General features: G+C 33.7%; 2 protein-coding genes across 2 annotated transcripts in view; one reads left to right on the top strand and one right to left on the bottom strand.

The window, feature by feature from the left end:
• Positions 1–14,146, bottom strand: part of LOC127838402 (box C/D snoRNA protein 1-like) — a 380,290-nt gene that overhangs the window by 269,082 nt on the left and 97,062 nt on the right. The gene's annotated exons all lie outside the window — the stretch shown is intronic.
• Positions 1,401–4,945, top strand: LOC127838401 (techylectin-5B-like). The gene has a single exon (XM_052366130.1). It carries the CDS (start codon positions 1,401–1,403, stop codon positions 2,607–2,609), a length of 1,209 nt encoding a protein of 402 aa, XP_052222090.1. The 3' UTR covers positions 2,610–4,945.

The following is a 14,146-nucleotide window of genomic DNA, read 5'->3' as shown; positions in this document are numbered from 1 at the left end:
TATTCTAACAAAACATATGCGTTGAAAAATGAATTATATGTAATAAAAACTAATGAAAAATGAAATGTTATGGAATAAAAACTATTTGTGTGTTCTTACTTATCAGATATGAGTGCACTATTGCACGCGAACTAGATACGAGTCAGCGAAATAACTATGCAAAATCAATATTGAGATTAGCAATTGATCATCTAACTTACTATTGCATAGGTAGAAGTGAACTTTCTATCGATATACTTGTTAAAATATTTACTGACATCTCCTATAATGTTATTTCTCATTATACCCTATAATATAGTGATTTTTATCTTATACATAAATGATACACATACTTACAACTAAAACTCTATTTAATTTGTATGACAAAGTTAGTTTTTGGTAAACTTCTTAAAACAATAGTAATGTATTTTTCCAACTATATCTATGAACATATCAAGTAGCTGCACATGAAATACTGTATATACGACATACGTGTATTTATGTTTGTAATATTATACGAATACAATAAAATTGTCCATACGTAATAAAACAAACCAAAAGCATTTTTGTGTCGCTACGCTACTTAACACGTGCAGCACTTTTAACAGTATACTAATCTGGAAGAAAATATGTTGCGCAGTAACCGCAGCACAATTTTCGTTAATATAAAGTTACAACAACGCCGTATCTTGCACTTCATTGTTGCTAAACAACGGATTATGTATTACAGGTAAGACATGTATAACATTCGGTTTCCATGGAAAATGTTTGGCAGGTAGCCCAGTGTCTAATTTATTGAGGCGGTGAGTTTCCTGTGCTTCAGTGTAGCGATTCCAGCATCACTACTGCGTCTTAAACGTATGGTATTTACACCTATAGTTATGGATTTAAGAAACAAAATGTTATCGTACATTATGTATTTCGTTTTAATTTTAACTGTTTCGTCACAATTAATAAGTGAAACATCGGTTAAAAGAATTTTTAATAGATTGGAAAGACTTGAAAATGAAGTGTTAGCGATTCGAAAGGATCTGAACGCAGAAAGTGAATTATGCAGAGAGGACATTAATACACTTTCAAGCAGGTTATCAGAATTTTCTGGACATAATGTTAGACATGACAAAGAAGCAGTTGCTATAGCGCAACACGGGTCATGTGATTGCGATGCTATTGCGAGTCAATACAAAAATGTAATGAATGCTTTTCAGAGGGAAAACAGAAAGCATCGAATTAATTTCGACGAAATGAGAAAACAACATGATTTTGAAATCGGAAATATCCGCGAAATGTTTAATAATGTTGTTTCTGGATTAAACAGTACGGACATGTCATTACGTTCAGAAATAGACACAGTCAAAAATGAAACAATGGAGAATGCGTTCAACCCAAAACAATCTATTGCGAGTCAATATAAAATTGTAATGAATGCTTTTAAGAGTGAAAAATCGGAGAACGTAATGCTCCGACAGAAATTCGACGCCATGAGAAAACAGCATGATTTCGAAATCGGAAATCTCCGCGAAATGTTTAATAATGTTGTTTCAGGATTAATCAGTGCGGATAGGACATTACGTTCAGAAATAGACAAAATAAAAAATGAAACAATTGAGAATGCGTTAAGGAGAGAACAATCTGAGAAGATAATGCTTCAAACGAAATTCGACCACATGAGAAAAGAACATAATTTTGAAATCGGAAATCTCCGCGAAATGTTAAATAATGTTGTTTATGGATTAAACAGTACGGACAGGACATTACGTTCAGAAATAGACACAATAAAACATGACACATTGGGCAATTTGAGCGCTACAAAGAAGCTGGTTCATGACAGCTATGTTGCTTGTCAAAAAGATATCAATCACACGAGTTCTTACTTCAACGATTGGTTAATGCGTGTTAATAATACATTGGATAATCTTTCTTTGAATGCACTTCATGAAACAGCTCGGATAACTTTAGATATTGCCAATCTTAAAACGTCGAATGAAATCATGAAGAACTCAAGTGGCCTTTTTCCAATTTCTTGTGACACAGTGGCAAAGAGTGGCGATTACAAAATTTACCCCAGTTCCCATCCAAACGGCATCAGGGTATATTGTTATAAAGACTCCACAAATAAGGGATGGATAGTAATACAGAGGAGAGCAGACTTGTCGGTGAATTTCAACCGCACTTGGGCTGATTACAAAGCTGGATTCGGCAACTTGAGTGGGGAATTCTGGTTGGGCAATGAACATATCTATACGCTGACTAAGGACAAACAGAGAGAGCTCAGGATTGATATAAATACTTGGAACGGAAAGCAATATGCGCTGTATTCCAATTTCAGTATTTCATCCGAGTCTGAGAAGTATAGGCTTCGTCTGTCCGGATACTCTGGTGACGCAGGAGACGGTGTAGGTGAACACAATGGTCAGTCGTTTTCAACTTTCGACGCTGATAATGACAATATGATGCAGAAATGTTGTGCATGCAATTTTGGTGGCGGTTGGTGGTATCACAGTAATTATTGTTCGTTTACTAATCTGAACGGGAATCGGTTCGGCAGAGCCGGCAGAGCAGACGGATTTGAGTGGTGGGAAGGCTCTGGAGGCAATTTTCTGATGTCTTCCTCAATGAGCATACGCTAAGAATGTTCTTTATTACTATGATATCATTTTTTAAAGCATTGCCATTAGATCAATACAACAATTTATCGGCGAATATTATGGTTTAATTGTGCTTAATATGAATTGCATCATATGATAAAACACATTTATTTATACATTAATATGTGTTGCATACCGTTGAAAACCCGTGACGGTTTTATATTCAAGACATTATATGCTAACAATACATCTCAAGTTTTAACTAATAAATTGCATCTTCAATTGTTATCACTTTTATCCTCCTACATGCAAAATGTATAGAATATTCGTTGTTATTTTTGTCTACCATGATATATATATCCGATTTAAACTATATAATGGTACAATTTATAACAAGGGAAGCTGGCATCTTTAAATTAAATCTTTGGATCTAATTAATCATGATGCATTTGTGGCAAGTTTTTGTCTTCCATACTCATATAAAGTACTTTACTTTCATAGTGTTCTTACTGTGTTAATATGAAGTTTTTAAAACTAAAGCAGCATGTCAATGTGTTATGCTTCACATATATCCGACCGTATAAAGATTTGGGCTGTTGTATGCTTCTATATGTTTTCATGTTAAGCGGATGTTTTACAACGGTTAAATTATTGTAACTAGACTTTTCATCGATCGTCATATGTTTCTGGTACTGCCTAATAATTTCATCGCTTCTTAAGGGGTGTTGCGGCAGTTTATTTAACCGAGGATATATTTATAGCAACACCGATTAGCTATTATCACAACCCAATATTTTTGTTATCAGAATCATCACATATCACAGAGTGGGTTCATAAAACAAAGGTCAGTGGTTCGATGCCAGGTTCGGCTAACTTTTTTTTACTTTTTTTTTCTTTAATTTTATTCTTGTTTTATACTGGAGCTCTTTAGATCTTTTGTTTACATTTATCAATTCAAAGCATGTATCACTAACTTCAAAGCATGCCGAAATCTGTAAACAATTCCCTGTAAGTTATTGATGATATAGATCGAGTTTGATACCGTATTGTCACATATTTGTGACTTAATATTGTATTATTATTGTTGTTTTTTGGTAAGCTGTTGAGATCCCAGTTAAGATTATAAACAATGTCTAAGGTTTATGCATATTTATAGCAATCAATGTACCGGTACTTGGGTTTAGCCAAATTGCGATATTTTATGAAATTTGACATAGACGGTAGGGATAGTTAAACAACCAAATATCTGTTAAAGGTGCGGTGACTCCCTATTTTTATTTTTGTTTTATGATAACAATACGTAGATGAAAGTATTTGAGCAGTTTCGCAGAAAGTAATTTGTTAGAACTTTTTTAAATTTCATTTTGTGGTTAACATAGTAAAAAATTGACGTTTTTTGGGTGACATAAAAATTATAAAAATTAAATTTCTTAAAATTTAACTTGTATTCTCCATTTTTTGGTAGTTTGTGGTTTGATTAATTGTTGAATACTCAGTGATATCTCGATCTGTCATTTACGTGTTGTGGACGAACGGACATAAGGACGGACATGCATACAGACGGGCGGGTGAAGGGAAGCTTATAGACCATCGATTAAACAGCAGCAGATACTAAAACGAAAACGGTGCTTAAACAATACATGTATTAGTCTTGGCCACACCACGCCGTTTGTAAAATCTGATAACGGACATATCATTATGACATGCTTTTTTGAATGGTTGATTCCGTATCGTAAGAGGAAAAAACGTGTGATGAAAAGTGTTGTTTATTTACTTTTAAGATTAGTGTTATTTTCTCTATGTTTGAGGAAATTGACTTGTGAACGGCATATAAATAAACTACTGATGCCCAGACAATTAAGTAAGTCATTTTCAAAAATGGTCCAATTGGTGGTGATTGTGAATCTGTTGTTTTTCATAATTAAAACAATTAGAATCGATGTGTAGAAATTGTTTTCCAAATACGTTAATTGGCAACATACATTTCAGTGATAATGTATGCAACAGAATGCAATCTTGACACACTTCATGTACGAACTATACTGTGGTTATCATGAACTATTGACACGTGCACGTGTAATTGTAGACCGTTCATGACGAAGGAATATCCTCTGTTTTATAAGATCATCAGAGCATAGCTTTAAAGGGTGCTGAGTGAGTCGCAGTAAGACTGGGCTCCTAATGGCGATCAAATCTTAGTCCGTGGGTTTGGGGCACAAATATCTACCCGAGATCTGCATGCGTGCGTTTGTGCGTACGTGCGTGTGTGTTCTTTTTAGTATTTATAGTTCATTGGAATGTTTCTTAATGATATTTGTAAATGATTGAACATGTTAAAACTAATGACAACATTGTAAAAAAGATAGACTCTGTGTAATGTTTTTTTTCTTTATGTTTGATCTTATTTTTAATAAAAAATATATTATAGTTATCGTTAGTTTCATTATTATTATTATTATTATTATTATTATTATTATTATTATTATTATTATTATTATTATAATTATTATTCACGTATGGCTACGTTTTGTATATGCCCTTCCTTTCCCACTTTGAGCGCATGAGTAGCGCTACAACATAAAACATGTAATGTAGGCCCTCTGATTTTTTCCTATCTGCTCTTTTTCCGATATCGTTACTGTAGACAAGAAATACCTTTAAAAGCTTTACGGCGTTGATATACATTGATGTTGGTGTACCAAACGATGTACAATATAATTAAAGAGTTATGACTGATGTCGCGGATGATTAAAAAAAAAATTCTAAGCCGTATTCCATTAACATACATTTAAATAAGTACGAACATAGTGTCGATCTTATTGGGGACCCTACTGCAAGAGTGTAAATGCCCAACGAAGACTAGTTTTTGTGAAAACAAGATTGGAGATTTACAAAATCTTGTGTTTTACTCGGCTTTGTATCATTTCAGATGTTAATCAAATATAAGTTAAGAGACTCGGCAGCTACTCATGCATGACAGTGTTTGCCGATCAGCATAATACATCGGTATATGACATTTATGGCGCATTTTGTCTTAATTCAAATAGATATTTACATTGGCAAATGAATATTTAGCATTTAATACGTTTCTTTGAAGACCCGGTAGAAAAATAATAAATCAGGCTCCGATGTTTACTTTAAAATTATTTATTTTAGCCCGATTGTATCGAAAGCCGAATGCTTTTTGAAATGCTTTCGAGACCAGTACTTATTGTCTTTGAGTGTAAAAACCCTCCCGGACCTTCCAGTCGCTAGGCGGACACCATATCTGATAAGCAAGCTCCGATGTTGACATTATAACAATATTACCGTAAAGTATTCTAAGCACCAACTTATACTGCCACGTTGACATATATTTGAAGAACAAACAAATATGCAGGTGTTTTATGATCAAATCCACAGAAGAATCGGAAAGTTACGAATACCGAACATCATTTATGATATACTACACACTGATAGTTACCCGAATTTGTGATATTCTACACAACACAGATAGTCACCCAAATTATAATGTAACTCGATTTAAAGAAAGATAAAACGTTTTTTTATTTGATTTGCGCAGGCATTTTTGAACAAATGCGAACATTTACGTTTTTCATTCAGTCCTACTGGCGTTCTCCAACTGTGTATCGGCTCAATATACCTTTGCGATCTCGTTAGTTAAAAAACACTTTCATAGTGACGTCAAATGGAGTCCATTAAGGTTTCTTTTTTGGAACATTTGATATTTTAGCACTGTATACCAATTCAAAATTATGCAAGAAAACCAACAAATATGTCGCTGCTCACGTCTTGTTTACGTCAAAAGTCTACTTTTATACTTAAGTTTACTTGTATACTTAGTTTGGATTGAGCAAAGCAGTAAGAAACGTTAGGGACAAACAATTAGTCGTTTCATTTTATTCTATGTCACGCTATGTTGTATTCAACATCTTTTCATATAAATATATCAAAATATCAGCTAGCGCGCTTATTTTTAACGCATGGTTTGCATATCACGTAACATGCGATCGTACAGGATGAACTTAATGTTTAAGGCATATCAACAAACACGAATGGGAAGATTCAGTAGACTTTCGTCATCGGGGACGAAAAAACATCTGAAAGGATCTCCTTGTCTTTCTTAGACGACCACATGCTTGTACATTTGCCAATCCCGCGATAAATACATAATTTTACTTGTTTACCACGCGGTTTCTCTTATTACTGACAATACAGGAATCCTGGCAGTAGATACACACATATAAACAGATACATGTTAACGATAACTTAGTTTTTGTCTGTAAATTGTAAAATATTACATTATGTGTTTTCCTGGTTGTTAAACACGTGTATACATATAAAATGTACAATACTGATAGAGTCAAATTGTGTATGTTTCTGGATATTAGATTATTAACTTTTATGTTAATGTAGCACAGTAGGGTAAGGATGATGAAACTTAGTTACAACTCAAACGAACGATTATTTTTATACGATACGCTTCCGAATTGGACTTTTTCGTTTTGAAACTACCAAGTAAAATGAGATATTTGATAATACATTCCCATTGGGATTGGTATTATAGAAGGTTGTAATGGAATTGGCAAATATATTATAATCTATTCGCTGAAAGTCCTGCAGTTATTCGATGTTGTGTAAACAGATGACGCTGTTGTAATGCTTTTAATGCTTTTAGGTGTAAACCAAACTTCGGTTTTCAAAACTAAAGAGCGTTCGCTTTTCCGTCAACACCATATTGCGTTGAAGTGGTTCATATCTTTAGTAAATCAAAACGCACTTTGGCTGTGCTAATTACACCCTAATTTTGACAGTCGCACCATCAATCAATTCTCGTTGTAATCATTATCATCATCATAATTAAATATCAATATCCTAAATAATAAAGCAATGAGAAACAATCAATGCACAATCTTACATTACCCATTCAATCTTTAAACTAAAATTAAAAACAATACTACTGATCTCTTTTAATATCTGTTACTTACACATGCACACTTTATAACGAAATTACTAAACGAAAACAATTTATTTTGTTTAACGAAATGAAAAAGCCTACGAAGAATAATTATGTTTATTTTAGAGGCAACAATTACAATTTTTGAGCCTGAAAGCATTAAATTAAATACCAGACAGATTTTCTGAAAAACTTTGTTATTCCAAAGTCTAATGCCTAATGGGAGTTGTTCACAGATTTTCAAAACGACAATTTTATAACTTTTGTCACATATTCAAAAATGAAAGAACACTATACAACAGGCAGCAACATAAAACACTGCCTCATGCTGAACATACTATTTCATTATTAAATACGTGGACAATACATGGATCGCTTATATAGAAGTATAATATGCAATTCGTATTATAACATCCCAAATTGACAAGAGGCTAAATATCCAAAGCAGGTACAAAGAAGTCGATGTTTCGCATGTTTGCGATCGGGGTTATTTTTTGGGAGTAAGGTGGGGGTGGGGTGGGGTAAAGAATTGTCCTATTCCATGTCATCAAATTCAGAGAAAACGCCTTCTTGTGGCCTGCAGAGTAGACAAGTAGTTATGCAAATAAGTATTTCTGAATTGCACTTTCTAAATAAATAAATGCATGTAAATACATATCCACCAACGACAGCAAACAACGTTGACACAAGCGAATTTAGGATCCCGCTCTGGAGTCTATCTTCATTGCAAAATCACGTGCGCACATTGTGTATCTGAACGAGGAAGCCCTCCATGAAGCGATAAGTCACCAAGGTGGGAAAGGGAAACAACATCAACAACAACAGCAACAAAACAGACGAGCGTAAACATGCATGTAGGCAAGAACGCGTTCAAAATTATGCACACCTTCCACGTGTGGACGCTTTCTTCTTGAATATGCATGCACTGGAATGTCATAATTGTGAGAAACGTGGACAAGGTAAGATTCCGCTCCAGATTTCATTCTTTTTGCACGTGTGCAAGCTGTTACCCTCCATGCAGTGGTACGTTACCGAGTTAGGGAACGTGAAAGCAAACCCATTGCTGTGGCTGCGGTTTACGTCACCTGGGTAACAGCATCTCACGGCTGGAACGAGAAATAGCAATAACGGGTGTAAGCTTGCAAATACTCATAACACAATATAAATTAATTTTACAATTCGAATATGTCTTACTGAAGTTTATAAATATTTTTAAATTCTCAAATGTATTTCGGAAGCTTGTTTCGACCTTGTTTCGGAAAAGGGTTTAAAATATCACAATACAGCAATGTCGTCCAATATTGATACGCATTATAGGTCCTAATATCAATGCTGTCTGATCAGAAAATTATTTATCATTAAGCTTCTACCTTGTCAGAAGGTAATTATTGTGTTAACCCGTTTAACCCTTCAACATTCAGTTTTCAACATAACAATAGCATATAAAAAACTTACACTTCATGAACTATGAACTATTATTAACATAATTTCCTGAGTCAATAGACCATGAACTAAAATTAAAACAAGCAGGGATTTCAATGGAAGCAGACTCCTGCTTTTTGATGCAAGCATTTTGCAATTTTGTCACTTCTGACTCCTTCAAAGTATCTTCCTTGCATCATTTTGATGCAAATGCTACCATGAAACTAACAAACAATTTATGTTCTATTATACACAAAGTTGGTTTTCAGTTAAGCAAGATATACTTAAAGTTATATACAAAGAAATATGTGTAGAGCAATCAACTAATCTCTATAAACAAAATATCTAGTTTTAAGTATTTTTACCCCTGAAAAGTTCATTTTACTCCTGAACATTTCAAGCACATGGTCATTTGACTCCTGGTTTTCAAAAACTAATTAAATCCCTGCAGGCATAAATTATTGAAAAAGTAAAAGTTCTATATTACTTAATTATGTTCAAGGTTTAAATTAATGTGGAATTCATACAAAAAGGTTTTATCTTTATTGAGTTTTAACACTTAATATATACTAGGCTATAAGTTTGTTCTGATACTTTTATTTGATCAGGCGAAACAGAGTGAACGAGCTATGCGAAACATTTAATATGAAACAATGAAAAGAACAATACATCAAATTGAGTTTACTAATTGGTCTACGTACGTAATACTTTTTTGTACAGTAAGGTTTACCTTCTACATTTAAGGTTTGTACTTCTTCACAAAGCTGCATTAATGAGTAACTTACTGTTTTTGTGTTTGCAATTACCCTGAAATTGCTAATGGCACATTGCTAACTTAATTTGAGGAGCGGGTTGAATGAATACTTTAAACATGCCTACATCATTTTATTTTTTATTAATCGTCTTTAAACAAAAAACCTCACTTGTGCTTACCACCAGTGACGCCACTTCAGGTAAATTACTAGCGTAAGAACGTTTACTATGTACTGGTGAACCAGCTGACCCACGTGCAGTGTTTGCAGGCAATTTAACGCCATGATATTATTGGGTACTGCGCAATATCACGTACGTGCCAAACAAAAAATGCAAACAAATATTCCTATGACTCATCACTACTTACCTGGTGTACGGAAATGCGGTTACCAGCATGCCTGCATTTGCATCTGCATACCGAACATGCGCAGTTCAACCACATCATATAATATGTGTTTATCCAAATCCTCGCAGGGGTAAATTAAACGGGTAAATATGATATTTGCACGGAACTAGCAATATCATTGAGCGAAGTTTGTTTGTATTCGCATATAGTTTCAGGAAATGTACTCTGGTGTACCTGCCATTTATTTATAATGTAAATGGTTTTGAGTTGCTATTTACATCCCGACAGAACGCACGGATCAATACGTCACAATGTACCGAAGGTTTGAAACCTTTAATACGTGTATGGGTAATAAACAAAGCTATTTAAATTATGAATAATTTACGTGAAGGAAATTATAAATTCTTCAACTGCAAATCAGATCATCTTAAAGTAAGCTTTCAATCTGTTTCATAAATAAATGGAACATTTCCCGTAAATTAATTCCGACACAATCAGGGTCTTGGTACGGAACGCAATCGGACAAGCACTCTGGATCAGCAGACGATTTATTTCATAAATCAATCTCTGGGTTAATGGTCGCCATCTTTCGAACTACTTTCAAAAGTACAACAACAACAATAACAGTAGAAGACAATTTTAATTGCGAAAAGTTGAAAAATTGAGTACATGTGTCACGGTTATTGAGTGAAATAGTGTTATTTTCAACTGTGTATGAAGCATGTGAACTGGGAGTGGAATAACCGAATTGTTGGTGGAAATGGAATTTAGAAATATATCTAATAATTGAATTCATCATCGTGTAGAATAATCATCAGCATCATTTCTGTGGAACATTGCACAATTAAAAAAAACAAGTGTTTCATAGCTATGGTGCTTTTGACATAGTTCACTAACAATCAAGACTGAAATGATTCATGCACACAGGTAAAGTAAATAATTGAATTTGTGCAGAATGTTTGTTTTTTACAAATTATTATTTAATTTGACCAATTTATTTTAGATTGATTGCACTGAAACTCAAAGTCTAAAGCTTAGTAAGACACTTAAGCCAGTTTTCTGAGAAGAAACAATACTTGTTCAGAGTATAGCAGGATCATGCGGCCTCTGGTTTATTTATTTGGCCTCGGCCTTTAACCTGGGTCGCTTTGATTTCAGGTGTTTAGCCCCCATATCAACAAGGCTCTCGACCCTATATGTAGTTATTCATATTGTTTAAAGATTTTGAGAACCCTCACTCGGTGCTAGTGGGGATAAAACAGGGACCTTCTTATAGCTAGATGAATGCATCAAATATGCCAGCAACACTTTATAATCAATAACTTTATAATTGATGATTCTGTTCTTTTAACTACATTACTCATTTACCAAAACAATGTGAAACACATTTTTATGCCCCCAAAAGAGGGCATATAGTGATCGCACTGTCCGTCTGTCTATCCATCACACTTTGCATTTAGGTTTCGAAAAAATGCTCATAACTTCTATGTCGCTTCAGATGTAACATTCATATTTGGTATGCATGTGTATATGGACAAGGCCTTCCCATACACACACAAATTTTGACCCCGTTGACCTTGAACTTAGGGTCGGCTTTTAGGTTTTGAAAAATGCTCATAACTTCTATTAAAGCGTTTATTGGGGGCGTATGTCATCCTACGGAGACAGCTCTTGTTTTTGCTACTGTCCTCTGCAAAAACCATGATATATCTGCATATATGCCTCCAACCAAATCAGTAAAACTATTTGTCACTTAATTACAATAAACTTATTGCATGTTAACTTTTCAACAATATATATATATACATGTATATATAATTATATATAACAGATCTTGAAAAAAACTCACATCAAACTTCAAATTGTTTTAGTAAATTATAGGCTTTAATTGGTATTGTGACATTGACACCACTCATGCATGCGACTATACAATTATACAACTATGGAGCACATTATTTATGAGAAATTCCAATACATCAACATATCGTCTCAGATTTAAGGCAGATAATCTAGTGCTTTTTTGCTGCCATTTTTACTATTACACATTTTTTCATTTTATGTTATGATGCATTGATCTTGTTTCTAAATTAACCAAGCAATCATGTTAAACTTTTGAAGAAAGATGTTGTCTGATAAATATAGAAAAAATAATCACTACAAAGTGAACAAAATTCAGTTGAATACTGTGACCAACAAAGATTTGCCAAAGAGCATTTCAGATCATGATTTAAATTAAATACAAGTAATATGAAAGTCTGCCTATTGGATCCCAGTTAAGACTTATTTGTCAAATCTGCACATTAATTTTCCCTTAGCCATGTAGAATTGGGGATTAAATACCATCAAGTCATGTAAAAAGGAGCAGGGTATAGCACGCTGCTATTGATTTCTTGAGCTTTTACATGAATTTTACGGGTAATTTTCATACAACAAATGATATTATGTAGTGTAATGATAAAGCATTATGAGCACAAATTATATCTCTTACTAGTGGTGCAAAAATCATTTAAGTGTCACATTTCAAAAGCAAATTTATATAAAAAGGTATTATTAATTGTTAAAACGTTATAAAAGGTTATTTCAATACACTAAAGCATTTAATTACAAGAACAAGTGCATTTTATGTCCATTACAATACATGTAACAGTATTGGCATTGTATTTATCTGCATTTGCTGTGCATTTAATACACTTAAAAATGCAGACAAGACACACTTCTAACAGAAACAAATGTATTTTCTTCTGCATTTTTCCAGCATTAATACTCTTCAAGTGTATTTTTTATCATCCCAAATACACTTTACCAGGAAAAAGGTATGTTAAAATGCATTTTTAGTTTGTTTTAAGTATATTTTCAAATGCATTAAGACACTCTTTTCTTTTGCAAAAAATGTTGAACAAAAACTTGAAAATATTTAATATACTAAAGTGTAGTAATAATTAAAGTTTTGTATGAGCATCAAAAACAGTGTCAAATTCATACCAGTGCCTATTTAGTAGCAGTAGGCCTTATATGGTCTACTTGTGGTAGAAATAATGCATTTTGTATAATACAACATACATAAATTAAAAAATATAGCTGCCCATACAGTTCAATACAATGTTCAATTAACTACACTATGCAAAGTTGAAATATGACATCAAGCTTGGAATAATCTTTTCAATAATGAATAATATGCTGTTTTAATTTATAAGTGAAATAGACACTTGCATATAAAAACTGATTTTAAATCAAAACTAAATGTTTAATTTGATTTTTAGCTCCACTGGCCAAAGGTCCTGTGTCCATCGTGCATCCATGCATAAACTTTTCCTTTAAACATCTTCTCCTAAACTACTGGTCCAATTCTGATGAAATTTCTTAGGAATGTTCCTGGGGTGTACCTCTTTCAAATTTGTTCAAATTATGCCCCTGGGGTCAAATTTGACTCTGCCTCGGGGGTCACAAAATTGAAAATTTGCTTAAATAAGGCCTATTTTGTGAAAACTTTCAAAATCTCCCGTCCATAACCATTGGGCATAGGGCTATCAAATTTGGTATGCAGAGACATCTAATAGTCCTCTACCAAATTTGTTCAAATTATATCCCTGGGGTCAAATTTGACCCTGCCCCGGGGGTCACAAAATTGAACATATGCTTATATAGGGTATATTTTGTGAAAACTTTACAAATCTTCTCGTCCATAACCATTGGGCCTAGGGCTACCAAATTTGGTATGTAGTGGCATCTTATAGTCCTCTACCAAATTTGTTCAAATTATGCCCCTGGGGTCAAGTTTGACCCTGCCCCGAGGGTCACAAAATTGAACATATGCTTATATAAGGCCAATTTTGTGAAAACTTCAAAAAATTTCTTGTCAATAACAATCCGGACTAGGGCTATCAAATTTGGTATATAGTGACATCTAATAGTCCTCTACCAAATTTGTTCAAATTTAATCCCTAGTGTCAAATTTGACCCTGCCCCGGGGGTCACAAAATGGAACATATGCTTATATCATGCCTATTTTGTGATAACTTAAAAAAAAATCTTGTCCATAACCATTATGCCTAGGGCTACACAATTTGGTATGTAGTGACATTGTATAGTCCTCTACTTAGT

Source organism: Dreissena polymorpha, chromosome 7 (genome assembly GCF_020536995.1).
Source record: "Dreissena polymorpha isolate Duluth1 chromosome 7, UMN_Dpol_1.0, whole genome shotgun sequence".
Taxonomy (NCBI): domain Eukaryota; kingdom Metazoa; phylum Mollusca; class Bivalvia; order Myida; family Dreissenidae; genus Dreissena; species Dreissena polymorpha.
Note: the sequence above shows the minus strand (reverse complement) of the source record. Positions and strands in the feature narration are given on the sequence as shown.